General features: G+C 48.4%; 1 protein-coding gene across 2 annotated transcripts in view; it reads left to right on the forward strand.

The window, feature by feature from the left end:
- The window catches only part of SRRM3 (serine/arginine repetitive matrix 3), a 171,097-nt gene that overhangs the window by 140,795 nt on the left and 16,167 nt on the right, over positions 1 to 14,135 (forward strand). For both annotated transcript variants that reach the window (XM_090025525.1, XM_090025526.1), the window contains exons 6-11: positions 923 to 952; positions 2,352 to 2,420; positions 3,851 to 3,886; positions 5,869 to 5,919; positions 6,604 to 6,708; positions 7,503 to 7,680. In XM_090025525.1, coding sequence (XP_089881651.1) covers positions 923 to 952; positions 2,352 to 2,420; positions 3,851 to 3,886; positions 5,869 to 5,919; positions 6,604 to 6,708; positions 7,503 to 7,680 — 469 coding nt within the window. The remainder of the gene's footprint in view (positions 1 to 922; positions 953 to 2,351; positions 2,421 to 3,850; positions 3,887 to 5,868; positions 5,920 to 6,603; positions 6,709 to 7,502; positions 7,681 to 14,135) is intronic.

The following is a 14,135-nucleotide window of genomic DNA, read 5'->3' on the forward strand; positions in this document are numbered from 1 at the left end:
ACATCCTTTTCCCGACCTACACACACACACACACTGGGCGCATCTACACATGCACTTTAATGCTCAGTAGACTATTTTACTGAGCATTACAGCATCACATAAAAACCCATGGCATTAGGCTAATGCACAATAAAGTTGTCTACTGTGCATTAAGTGTAATTGAAAAGGCATGCAAATGTGCTACTGTGCATTAGCACATTAAGTGCACGTTAACGCACATTAATTAAGTACCTCACATTGAAGATACTAAATTTAATGAGCATTAGAAAAGGCGCATTAATGCAAGAGTAGATGTGGCTACTGAGGCTCAAATGCAGACTAAGAGCAAGATACCCAGCGTGGAGGGGGGGGAAGGGGGGTTGGAAGCTATGCATTGCCTGAAATGCCCAGCACATTGAAGGCTCTCATACCTTGAGTGCATTCTCCCTTCCCCCACAACTGTCCCCCACTCCCCCCCAGTTTCTCTGATGGGCACTTGGGTATGTTTGCAAATTTCATTTATTTTTTCTCTTCATGGTGTACGGGATCCAACCAGCCCCATCATGTTTCCCTGCTCAGCAATGCCATGTCTTAATGAGGCAATTAATGTAAGTGCATGTGATAATCCTCACATGTCATTATGTCATTAAGAGATGCACGATCACACAGTCACCGTGACGGGAGGGCGCATGCCAACATCCGGCTCGGCCCTCCTCTCCCCTCCCCTCCCCTCCCTCCAGTGTGCAGATGCTGATGCGGGCAGAATTTGGTCCTTAGACCCTATATAAGGGCTGAGCCCAACAGAGAGATCCCTCCTGAGCCCCAGTTCTGCCCTGGTCCCCATGCTCACCCCATGCAGGCTGTAGGCTGGCTGCCCAGCAGGCAGACGCTCTCACTAACATGGGTTCTCTGTTTCTCTGCCGTCCCCGGGGTGCAATGGCAGCAAAAAGAGGAAACCTGGCTCCGAGCGCAGGTGAGTGCTGCGGCAGAATCCCGCGCTGCCCCAGTGGGTTGCCAGAGGGGTGGACTGGGGGGGGAGGGGGGAGGAGTCAGCATCAGGCATCTTTGGATGAGTTTCCTTGGCTCCAGGTAACTCCATGTTCCCAGGGCTCTGAGCAGTGGGCCAAACCCAGAGCTCTTTCTGCAGCTTCTGCCTTGCATGTATCCAATTGCCACTGTGGTCAGAACATGTCCAGTTAGCCCAGAAATTGGGTAGGTATTGCTTAGTTCTATAGCTGACTTCAAGTTGCTGCTGGGGCTGCTGCCTCTCTGCCTGGCTCTGTCTCGGAGCAGAGGCAGCTGGGTACGTGCAGCCTGCTCCAGGGGGTCTAAAGCAATGTCCATACCGTAAGTAGAGATGGCAAGGACAGGAAATGCTGAGCTAGCTCTAGCCCATCCAGCTCCTGGCAGTGAGGCAGGGAGAGATGGCAGAGCAAACTTCACAGGTCTCAGCCATGCATAGGGGTGCCCAGCTTCCCATGCTGAAGCTTGTGACTCTTTGCTGTTGCCTGTGCTCTAAGTGAGCTAAGGTGAGATCCTCCTGTGCAGCCAGCTCACTCCAACAGCATGGCAGACCCTGCCAGCAAAAGTTTCCTTTAACAAGCAACATGCTGGGTTGGGAGCCATCCCCCCAGCTGGCTCCATCCATCCAGCTCCATGGAAGTCAGCAAAGCACTGCTGATTTATCTCAGCTGGGTCCCAGCGTCCCACTTGCAAACTCCTGCATCTGCAAAAAGCAGCTCTACCATTGACTTCAATGGGACCAGAGCTGGGCCAGGGCTGAGCACTCTGGGAGATCCTGCTTCCAGGGCTTTGGAAAATATGGATCTCATGTAAGATTGGAGATAGGACCTGTTAGACTGTAGATTGTATCTCAAACTCTTTCATGTCCTCGCCAGGCATACTGAGGCTGGCCTGCGATGGAGAGTCTGAGGTAATTTATGGCTTAGAATACAAATCAGGATAACTGGGTCTATAGCCCCCTCTCTCTGGCCTAATTCCCATGAGATCCCACTGCCCCCACAAGATGGCACTGAGACAGAACAGGAAGCATGATTTAGAACTGGTTAAAACAGGTTGAAAAAAAAATTTTTTCAGTGATTTTCTTAGTCAACATTTTAACAAATTATTAGCCCTCAAGAAAAAGGTTTCTATATCAGCGAGGTGTCCTAATCCCTTAGGCCACTTGGAGAAATCTCAGGCTGATTAGATATGTCAGGCCAGGGTGCTCTGTCTTCTACAGCCCCATGCTGTGTTCAAAGGAGGGGGTTCAGGGACCCACTGGGTACTAGGTGTTGGGGTGTTTGCCCCTCAGCCTTTGCCTGCCCAAACCCTGACCATCCCCACTCACCACCCCTGTGTTTGCTTTGCAGTGGGGACAGCTCCTCACCAGTCCGGAAGGAGAAGAAGAAGAAGGCTGGGAAGAAGCACAGACGAGACAGGTAAAGCTGAGGCCAACACTGTCCTGACCCGCATCTCATCCATCCCACAGATCCCTTCATCCCTGTCCACCCTCTTGGACTTCACAGGCTCCCCTCATTGGCTGGTCGCAGGCTGCAGCCCCATTCTTCTTTGTTCCCTTAGGCTGGAGTGGGAGTGGGAGTGGGAGTGGGAGTGGGAGTTAAGGGCCCTGATGCACCCACTCAGCTAATGCAAGTAGGCAGAGACCAAGAGCAGGTGGAAGCAGAAAAGTTTATACTGTCACTGGCTTTGGCAGGGAGAATGGTGGGAGGGGACAGGGAGCAAGAGCATGGGCCTGATCTCCTCCCCTCCCCCATGCCATGGCTTCACAGCAGGGCTGGCTGGAGCCCAGCATGAATCCAGCAGCAGCCAGCCTGTTTGAAGTCAGTGATGCACTGCAGATACCAATGGCTGTGAATAATACATGGCAACCAGCCGGCTGCTTACAAAGCATCTGCCCAGGCTGCCCACTGTCTCCGCCACAACACAGATCCCAGCTCAGCGCTTGCCCCTGACCTCCCCCGCACCCCCTTCCCAATAATGAAGTCATCCTGTGTCTGCCCCAGCCTGGGTTGGGTGTCAACCAGGTTTGATAAATGAATAGCGTTGAACAGCCCATAGTTCACAGAGTGATTGAGATGGATCTAAGGAAGATGCTGCAGCAGACAGAGGTGCTGGGAGCCACCCCCACCTGCCCTAGGCCTTAGAAATGGGGAAATGGGAAGGTCAGGGGCAACTCAGGACAGGCAGCACATTCCTAGGAATAACACCTCCTGTGGTGGAGGCGAGATGGGGGGAGCTGTGATACACACAGAAGTGAGGCTGCAGCACCCCACAGTGGGCTGTTAGGAGCAGGCACTGAACCTGGCACCCATGGGAAATCTACAGTATGAGCTTCTACTGCCAGGGGTAAAAGGATCAGCTCCACTTGCCCACTTCTGTAACCAAACACCAGCTCCTCAAGAGGAGAGCAGAACAGCCCAGGTCAGGAAATGGGTTACAGTGTATACTGGGATTTTCCCTACCTCCTAGTTTGTCTCTGAGTCTGCCCATGTGCCAGACTCAGCAAACAGAAGATCCCAAGGCTGGGGCCAGGGAGAAATGGGCCCTGAATCCCTGAGGAAAGCCCCCTGGGAGCTCTGGATGATGAACACCTGGCTCAGGCTCCAATGGCTGAGGAGAAGTGGCTGTCCTCAACACCTTCAGGACCTTTCAGCCCAAGAAGAGCTAGCTAAATTGATAGATCGATGGGTGGATGGACGCACCACTGAAATACTGGCCTTCTTCCCTCTACTTCTGGGATGAAGAAGTGCTTCCTTAGGAGCCCTCGCGGTTAGTAGTAAGCTGCAAGTTTGAATCCCTTGTTGCTCATCTCAGCCAGTCTCGTGTTTCCCTCTTGTTCCTCTCACAGGTCTGAGTCTGGATCCCGGAAGAAGAGAAGACACAGGTGAGAGTTAATGAGGCAAGAGCCGCACTTCCTCACTGCTCCTGCCCCTTAGACCTCCACTCACCACCCACCTTGCCCCAGTCACCTCTTGCTTATGTGTCTTCCTCCCTCCTCTGGTATTGGAGCTTGCTTTCTCCTGCCTGACATTCAGGGAGGTGTCTGGGGTCACTGATGAGAGGAGCCAAGTGGAGCCCCCTGCCCCTCAGCTGTCTGAAGGTATCAGGGCCATGCAGGGAGGGGCAGAATCATTTGCAGCAGGTAACACTGGCTTGTAGTGAGGGACAAAGGAAATCCCGCAGGATGCTAGCCCCACTCCCTCCATTCCATCTTCATACCAGCTCCCAGCTCCTTCCCTCACTGAACCCTGTTCCACCAGGACCTCAAAGAGCCATCAGCTTGGTGCCGTGTCTCCTGGGTTGGCCTGCTGAAGCCCAGCACCTGCCCTCAAGTCCCAATGCGCCATGCCCAGGCTTTGTTCCAGGGGGTCCCAAGCACATCACTCAGGTCCATCAAGGGAAAGGAAGATATCCCCTCTGCCCCAGACTGGGTGGCAGAGGGCAAGAAAAAGCCAACCCTTGTATTTGCTCACCGTCCAGATCTGGTGTGAATAGAGGTGGGCCCAATCCTGAGCTGCCTGTAAGCTCTGCCCATGTTGGCCTCTTCAATGTAGCCCCTCCCCTGAGCTCTGCAGGGCAGGCCCTGTTCTAAGTCCTTACAACCCCCTGTCCTTGTACTTTAAAGAGGAACAATTTTCATTCCTACAGCCGATTGGGAGCTTTTTAAAGTGTGGTTCCTTGCATGGTTTTGCTTAGCCTGTATGTCGTTATTGTGGTGCCCTCTGGTGGAGGAACTGTCCCTGTAGTGTAGGAGGAAAAAAAGACCAGAGCTGCAGACAATGGTACAGTGCATAATGCAGGGGGCCATAGGATAAGGGACAACTCATATCATGGGACTGAGCCATGAGAAAGATTAAGGGGCCACTGCTGGTTTAGATAACAGATTTTAAGGCTTGTGTACGCCATCAGTCAGGTCCTCTGCATAACACCACCAATGAATGCCAGTCATTCTTGCATCTAACCTATACCTTGTGATGAAGCTAGAATGGCTTTCAGAAAGGCTTCTCACCTTACTGTACAGGCTGCAAGTGGTGGTGAGACCCCTTAGATATGGGCCTGAGGTCACCAGGTGGTTTCAGAGGGCCCGGTGCAAAGTTACTTTGCTGTGGAGGAAGTTGTTTTGCAGCTGGAGTTGGGGAAGGGGCATTTGAACCCCAACCTCAAAGGTTTGCTAGGAGGTTTGAATCCAGTTCCAACTCAGAACTCCCCCAGGATACAGGGGACCTTGCCAGATCTGTGATTGGATTCAGCAAGAACAAAAGTAGATTCTTGGGGATGCTATGGAAATCATCAGGGAATGGCAAGAAGACACATGCATGCACCAGCTTATGAGGATCTCAAGGTTCCTCCCAAACCTAGTAGTCCATTGGGCTATGGTTCAGGCATGCTCATTTCTGTAGCCAGCAGCACACAAGGAAGTGACATGGCTTACATCCTATCTGGCTAAGTTTGACTCTCCCACCAGAATGACTAGGTACCCGTGCACAGCTGAGCCGACAGGGGATGTCCTTTGGCGTGAACTCAAAGCTCTGGACCCATAGCAGGACATCCCATCACTGTGATCCATGAGTGTGTCTGGCAATGATTATCTTGGGCGTAATGGGCACAAATTCCCTGAAAGCACCCATGAGTGGCCTTTGGAGCCATGATGGCCTTTGGAGCCATCCCCGCTGAAACAGCAGAGACTTTGTCCCAGTATGGAGTCTGCTGCCTCTTCTTCAGTGTTAGCCCTTTCACCAAGAGAAGATAATTTAAGGTTATCCAGCTGGATGGTAGTTTAAAGAGACAACTTCCTCCCACTGGACACCACAGTCTCAGGGCTGGGTGCACTGTAACATGTGTTTTCAGTCTTCTGCTATTCCGCAGGTCCAGAAGCCCCAAGAACAAAAGGAAAGAGAAAAACAAAGAGCGAAAAAGGTGAGACTCCAAGTGTGAGGCCCAGGGGACACTTGACTTGATACAAGAGGGTGGGGGGTGCAGAGACCCTCCCACCTCTACACTGACAGTGGGAATTTGAGGTTTACAAAGGCATCGCACACTAGTAGGGTACAGATTTCTGGGCACCGCACCATGTTCTTCTGGTGGGGCTGATGTTTTGATGGCAAAAAAGCTCTTTCCTTCCACCCAGTAGAGATGGGAGACCTGACAGCCTGGTGAGATAGGGAGCTGGGGTCTCCACCCAGCATCTGGTTGGGCTTGGTGATGGGGGAACTCTCCAATGTCTAGTTGGGTCTGGAAATTAGAGGCTGCTCCTGAGCATGCTGTTGGATTAGGCAGTCAAAGGTCCTGCAGTACCTTGCTGAGTTTAGGATGGAGGCAAGTCCAGCTAGCACCAGCACTAGAATGAGGTTCTCACACCAGTTCCCTGGCTCCCCCAGGGGCAGATATGTTGCTGCAAACTGTCACCCTCCCAGGGAGAAACCTTCTCGGGGTTCCCATTTCCTCTCCTGCTGGGTCTGATCCAGAGCCCAGTGCCATCAGCAGGGTTCTTTCTACTGACCCAGTTTGGCTTTGGGGCCAGTACTGTGAGATCAGGAGTTCTGACTGGGCCCTCCTTTTCTCCTTCTTCCCCCAATCCCCTTCCTTGTCTGTCTCTTTCAGATCCCATAGTGGTTCTCCTGCCCGGAGGTCCCACAGACACAGCAGCTGCAGCTCCCACAGTGCTTCACTGTCTTCAGATTACAGCAACTCCAAATCTCCCAGCAGGTAGGCTTGGTTTCCCCTAGGACTCTTGGCCCATCTCCAGGCATGCGTATATAAATTGCTGAGGGTGGGCACTGGGAATGGGGGCATGGACCAGGCGCACTAGGTGTGGGTTAGTCACCCAACTCCTCACATTCTCCATCTATGATACAGGGCTCCCCCTGTGAGTGCAGGAACTGGTTCTCACTGGATCTCACACATTACTAACCCTCACAAAATCAGGTCAACCCTCGCACCATATGAGTCATTTTCTTCTTAAAGACCCAGCTTCTTCTTAAAGACCCTGCAAATCCATGGCATCCAAAGGTAAACATGTGAGCTCCACATGTTTATGGAGAAACATCTGGAAATGTGACCCCTGAAGTGCAAACACTAGATGCCCAATGAAAATTCCCCAATGGTATTATTTAAAAAAAGAAGAAAGAGATGCCATGATACTGAAATCAGTCTCCTGGTTTGGGAGACCTGGTCTATGAAGTTGGGCTGACTGTGCCCCAAACAGCAGCAGAGTTACCACATTATATAATGTGATGACTGAGATCAGACTCAGGCCTGTCCTATATCCACAGATGCTTGCATCCATGTCTGTGTCTGTGTGTGTGTGTATGTGTATGTGCACTCATATGGCTACATGGAGATGGAAATAACTGAGACACTGGCCTTCAGCAAGTACAGCCAAAATGCTGCCTGCCTCTCCACCCAGCCCCTCACACCCTCCCTGTTCCCATGCCTGCCATATCTCCTGTGAGTTAGCCCCAAGTCACATGTCACACCCCACCTTCCACTGTCTCCTGCAGACTCAGCCCCAAGCATAGGGAGGACGGACAGAAGGCCAGCAGCCACCGTTCCAGCCGGAGCCCGTCCTCCTCTGGCACCTGCCACAGCCGCTCGGCCACACCACACCAGAACGGGCATAAGGGCAGCGCCCAGAACGGTCGGCACAGCCACAGCAACCTGGTCATAAAACAGCAGGATGTACGTATGCTTTTCTTTTATCATGGTTCACCCCCACTCCGCCTTCCTCCTCCCCTCCACCAACACCGCCCCCGCCCTCCTCACCTGCATCATTTCCCCCTTTACAAGTCACTTCACTCCAAGCTTACCAAGGTGAGACCAGCAGGTGAAGACCTGTTTGCTTTCGCTCAGTCTCATTGACCACAGGGGAGCAGCCTCACTCTTGGCATTGAGCAGAACCCAAGACTGGCCTGTATCTGCCAAACTGGCCATGTCATGAGCAGACCTTCTACCCACTCCTCCATCACCATGGACACATACACGTAGGGTCCAAGCCTAGGCAGCCTCACTGATTTCTGGGACATTGCAAAGGATTCACTGTAATAGCATGACTCAGTCCTAGAGGCAGGAGGGGTAGTAAGATGGGAGGAAACATGAGGTGTTTTTCTCAGGTTTGTCCTCAGGAGCTTTGTTCCTATGAATTAAAGGGCATGTCTACATTGTGACACTGATGCTACTGCATCATACTAGCTCATTGGTACTGAACAGTAGGATCAGAAATGACCCATGTGCCACTGGGACTGCACAATAATGGTGGTTACTGCACAGTCAGTCATTTAGTACTTGCTAAAACAAGTACTAAATGACTCTGCAGTAACAACTGCGCAGTTGGGGGCACATGTAGACATGCCCACAGTAACTAAAAAACACTCTCTGATGAGAAGGAGTGGCAGAGATTTTCCAAGTTGCCCCACATCTTGACTGAATCATTTCCAAAGGGCTTGACAAGAAGCTGGTATCATCACAGCACTTGCTTGAGAAGCATTTGGTGCCATCTTCTTCTGCTCAGGAGAGAATTTCCCTGTGGGTATTATTTAGTGAAGAAGGGTAGCAGCTTCTCTGGTGCAGGTGGTGAAAGATGTTCATCCTTCCCATGGTGATGTGTATCTTCAACTGGCTTGGTCAGAATGACAGAAGTCATCTTTGAAAAATACCTGCTGAGGCTACTTGAGGAGAAAAGTGGGGAATCTCACTATGGCAGGATCTCTCATCTATACCCCCAAGTTCCCTCAGATACTTCAATTCATGGAAGTCTCTTTATCTCAACCCTCAGATCCTTGTTTAAAAGCCAAGTCCTTCATCCCTCGCTCAGGCAAATTTACAGCTGAAATAAAAGCAAACAGAAAGGGCTGGAGGCCTGCATCACCTCTGACAGTAAGCCTAGTTCTCCAGCCTGTCTCTCTGTGGGAACCAGGCTGAAGGAATGGGATATTCCCTTTTGTCTCAAGACATTGGGCCTTCTTTGGCTATAACTTCCTTCATCATGCAAAACTTCAGGCTAATTAGAGCCACAAGGCTTTGGCACTTGGCAGGGAGGTTTCTGTTCTTGCTCTCTTGTCTGTATGGATTCAGCCCCTGTGTGTTTCCGCTTTGGATCAACCTGAAGAGGAAGACCCAGTGGGAGCTGCTGAGCACTGCACTGAGGCCATCTTAAACAGTGAATTCCAGTAGGCCAGGCTCTGCTCACTCTGATCAGGGTCCTATGACTTAGTTTCCCTCTAGTGCCCATGCAGCTGTGGGTAGAGCTGTGTGTCTATTGACATGATCAGCTCATAGGCTGGGGCTGGTTAGTGATGGTTTCCTTATGGAAACTTTTGCAACTTTCCATCAGGAAAACAGTAACAAAACCTCCTGATTTGGGCTGGCTTGTCCTAAATAGAAATCTCTTGGTTCATTAAACTGATTTAAAAAATTTCATTTTGAGTTCATTCCACAGGAAACTTTAGCTTCAAATGCTTCAAAAAAGGCTCCATGATTGCCATTACAATTAAACATTTTGGCACTGCTGATAGAGATATGTTTCTTTTCTGTTTGGGTCACCCACAGTCTGCATTCTGTCCTATTCACCAGGCTCCCTGGCAAGGCTTATCTCCCACGATGTAATGCAGTATCCTCTCTGTCTGAGTAGTACACCTTATCAGAGGTGTAGTCTGGTCAGGGAGCCTGGCCTATCATGCAGAATCGGGGTATTAGACCTCACCTACACCTCTCATGAAGTGACTCAGCACAAAAGGGAAATGCAGTGTGATATCCTGATTGAAACGGAGATTTTTCCTGTTGGTTCAGCAAACTGAAATGAAACAGGTAGAGGAGGGAATGCCTTCATGTTTCACTTTGGCTGAAAATACTGAACATTTTCCTGTTTCCAAACTGAATTTCTGGGATGTGTCTCCTACTACAAAAATGCACCACTGGGGCTTTTTGCTAGGATTTGGGGCAAAACTAAATGCCAAAACGAAGTCCCACCTTCCACTGAACTCTACCAACAGAGACCTTGGATCTCCGATGTGTTTCCATGGGATACCAGGCCAAAGGGGCTTCTCCCCAAGTGACCAGGTCAGGGGGCTGTCTATGTGAGAGAGAAGCATTCTGCCTTTGAACACTGGACAGCACGTTCAGACTTTGTACCAGAGATCCACCTGCTCAGGCCCTGCCCCAAAGCCTATTGGAGGAAGCAGAAGCCTTTACGTTGACTTTGAGGGGATTTGGATCAGTCACTAAAAGCAGAGAAAGCTCAGGCAGGCAAAGTTCTTTGGGCAGATGTGATATCTTTTATTAGATCAACTGAATAGTTGGATAAATTGTTTTTTTTGCAAGCTTTCTGGCACAAATGCCCTTCTTCACGCATAGGGAAAGTCTTACTATTTCTGTGCTTTCCTGGGTAGAATAGAAGCCAAAATGCAGAATGCAGGTCTGTGAAAATGCAAATGCATGGCAGTAAGGTTCAAAGGGAATGGGACATAATAGGTGTGAAAAGGTAGTTGTTGTGGGGGGATGATAAAATGTAGTTGGTAAATGCAGACAAATTACCTGGGTTTATCAAATGGCAGGCAAGTTATAATGTGCCATAAATCCGATGTCTATATTTAGTCCATAATCTTTTTGTATCCAGTAGATTTATTAAGTGAAGTTTGCAGGCTCGTCTTAATCCTCTGGCCATCAAGCAGCTCAGGAAGACCCCTGGTGATCTCTGGGCCTGCACACTACCCTGGGGGTGGGAATCAGCTTACAATAGCCTTGCAGAGCCCTAAGGCAGTGCCTTCCATTAGTATATTTCAGCAACCAGATTTGATCATTTCCCATTCCTTCTCCATTCCCCTCTCTCAAACCCCTCTAGCTTTTGAAGGTAGTTCCCGCTAACAATCCAGAGACTTCCATGCTGCAGCCCAATTCCCATAGCTTCTCTTTGATTTCTTCTTTATTGTGTTTTTTAATATTGTTTATTTTGATTCTGATTCTCCTGCTGCCCACACACCCACCTCTTCATTAATCCATGGCAATTTGATCGATTTGTGTTGGTCTTGCTCTATGGCCCCTCCCAGAGATCCTGGCACCAGGTCAAAGGTCACCCATGGATCTAGCAAATGGCTGAGCACATTGTTTTGCTAATGATTTGGAGATTAAAAAAGAAAATCAAAGCACTCAGCCACTATGTGTGCCTCCATTCCTGCCCGATCATGTCAGAGACACTGCTGAATAAACACAAGTTCCTTTTGTTAACAGGCGCTGGTGGTGCTTTTCTCCAGCAACTCTCTCTTTCTCTCTCTTTTTTTTTCTTTTTAATCCCATCTGTGTTTTTCTTTAGCCTCCCATTTGAAAAACGGTAATATACAATTCCATTTCTTGCTCAGCAGAAGCAGGGAAGAGGGGGAGGGAAGGGAAACGAAACGTGCTTTTTCTTTGTTCAGTTTCCTTTATTTCTTTATTTTGGGATTTCTTTATTTTCCTTTCATTTGTGACGTACAGAAATGCAAACAATATATTTCTCTATTTCTTTTTTGTTCCTGTTGTCGTTGTCGTGTTGTTCTAGATCTTTTTTTGGCTTTTGTGTGTGTTAATGTGGAGAAGACAAAACAAAAAAGCGGATGTGTTTTCTTGATATTTACAACCGTTGAACATTGTATTTTCATCTCTATATTTTGAGCAGAGAATTTAAAAGGGAAGATAACTGTGCCACCAAGAAAGGGCATTGGGCTTATTTCAGACTTTCACATCTAACTTCCTTTTTCCTGCCAAAGCCATAGGTCTGCTTTTTTCTGCTTTTTAAGTGTCCAAAGTAAGTGGCTGGCTGTTGGGGATGATTATCGCTGATTTGTTATTGGTCTGTTTTGCAGCAGTCTGTAGGAGCACCTTGTGTTTGGCACTGCACAAACACAGATCCTGTCTCCCAACCTTCTTATGAATCTAAACTCATATATCTTTCCATAGCTCTTGTGTATATAATCAACCCACCCTGTGCTACTCAGGGCCTGGACATAGAACACGGTTCCTCTGGTTTAAAAGAGCAGACAGATGATGTGCAGGTCTACACAAGTGTAACTTCTTCAGATATAGAGCAGAGTTATTCAAAGAAAAAATAGGGATACACTGTGGTATGTTGCACCTGTATACATGTCACCTGTCCACAAGCTTATCCTGGGGTAGCCATTTGCCCAGGGGAAATAGGTTATTTATTACCTGCTCTCTTGCCACTTAATGGTAAGCCACTGTAATAGCATTTCTGGGTTGCACGTACCCTGGGAGAGCTGCATTTCTGTTCACTCTAGATCACTGTGTAATATACCCCAGCATACAAAAATGATGTAAGAGGCACCAATGTAATTGCATTGTTGGTTTAGAACCTGAAGTAACACACAAAGTGAACTAGGCCATTGTGAACCTAAAGGGCTCAAGTACAAAATCATCCATAAAGATGATGGATTCAGTCATTTCCATGTAAGCCGTGAGCGAGGAAAATGTTTTTAGGCACAAGCCTTGAAATGAGCTGTTGTCTTCTGTGATGCCTCTATGAAGGCACATGCAACCAGAGTAGTTGCGCTGACTGAGCTAAGTTACACCACCTCAGCTTCAGTGTTTAGACAGGAAGGGAGACATTAAAAATATAACTCAGGAACTGAGCCTACAGCTTTTTAATGTCTAGAGCTCCTAATAAAGGCTGTAATTCATTTTGTGCTCAAGTCTCATGACAAATGTGAATAGGGATTCATTCCTGAACCAGTGCCCAGGCCAATATCAGTTAAATATGCGGACAGCATGAAGTATCAGGAGCAGAGATTCATTTCTCAGGACACTGTGAGCTAATCCAGGAATAACTCCACTGTGCCAATGATATTAATCCAGTGCAAAGTGAGAACCAGGCTGTTTGTCTCCAGAACAGATAATGATCAATGAGAATAGGTGACTCGGGTTCCTCCGTGGCCTTCGGGAATGGACAGACATAACATTCAGAGAACCTTGAACACCTTTAAAGCACTATGAGAACTGAGCAGACCGACAACATACAATATTATAGTGCTACAAATCAGCGCAAACCATCTAAAAATGTCCCTGAATGAAACAGGGATAACCCCAAAGCACTTCATAGGAATATTATTATCTCTGAGACAGATGTATATCTATATGCAACTTAATCTTTAGTCTGTTCATACCCTTAGGCTACAAACAGATGTTTCCAAATGAAATGGATCAGTTGTGCCAGGATGTGTCCACTTCATTGGGCAAAACAGACACTCCCCATTGTCCCCCAATTTAATCACTGGACACACATCTGCAAATGGGGAAACCCAGGCACGTGATCCCAGGGTTCAGAGGCCTGATCCTGTGCACCCTGCAGGGAAGTTTCCAGGGCCCACAAACTTGGGGTCCTGAAGCCCCAGGTGCACCTGCCTGGAGCAGCTGGAGAACATGGGCAGCTCTGGGCTGCCTACACTCTCCCACCTCAGAATAGATAGATATCTGCCACAAAACAGTAGCATAAATTAATACTACCTTCTGACATGGACAAAGGGCATGAATCCCTGTTAGCTTTCCCCTTGTGCCGCCATAAAAATGTTTATGATGGCACAAAGGTGCTGTCTTTTCTCAGCCTCAGGGTCTCTCACAGCAAACCACTGGGCTCCATCGACTCACAAGACACTGGGATACATGCTTAAAATTAAGCCATGATTAACTTTTAATAATAGGAAGAATAATCTTTAACTGTTAAAATTAAGATGTTTAGTTTTAATACTGGTAATAATTAGCCTCAGACTTGCCAATCTAAGCACTCATAAAACCAGAATTAGGCCCCCGAAAGCATGAAATTGGCTTCAAAATCAAAGATGTTTGCAACTACATGGCAAACTGCTTGGGGCGAAGACCAGTTTTGTTCCCTGTACAGTGCTAAACACAGTGGGGTTTTGGTCTCTGACTAGGGCTCCTAGGTGCTACTACAGCACAAATAAGAACTGGTACTAAATACTAGAATATGTTTGGTTTCTAACCTTTACCAGATACAGGACCACAGTTCTTAGGACAGAAGCCACACTGTCAATTCCCAAATCAGGTTGGGCTTAAATTAAGCACATGATTAAGTGCTTTGGTGGACTGGGATGTAAGGACTATGCAGAAAGTGACTCATGTGAGCTGCCATGCAG

The sequence above is a fragment of the Crocodylus siamensis genome, chromosome 13 (genome assembly GCF_052110815.1).
Source record: "Crocodylus siamensis isolate JL-2025a chromosome 13, ASM5211081v1, whole genome shotgun sequence".
In the NCBI taxonomy this organism is placed as follows: domain Eukaryota; kingdom Metazoa; phylum Chordata; order Crocodylia; family Crocodylidae; genus Crocodylus; species Crocodylus siamensis.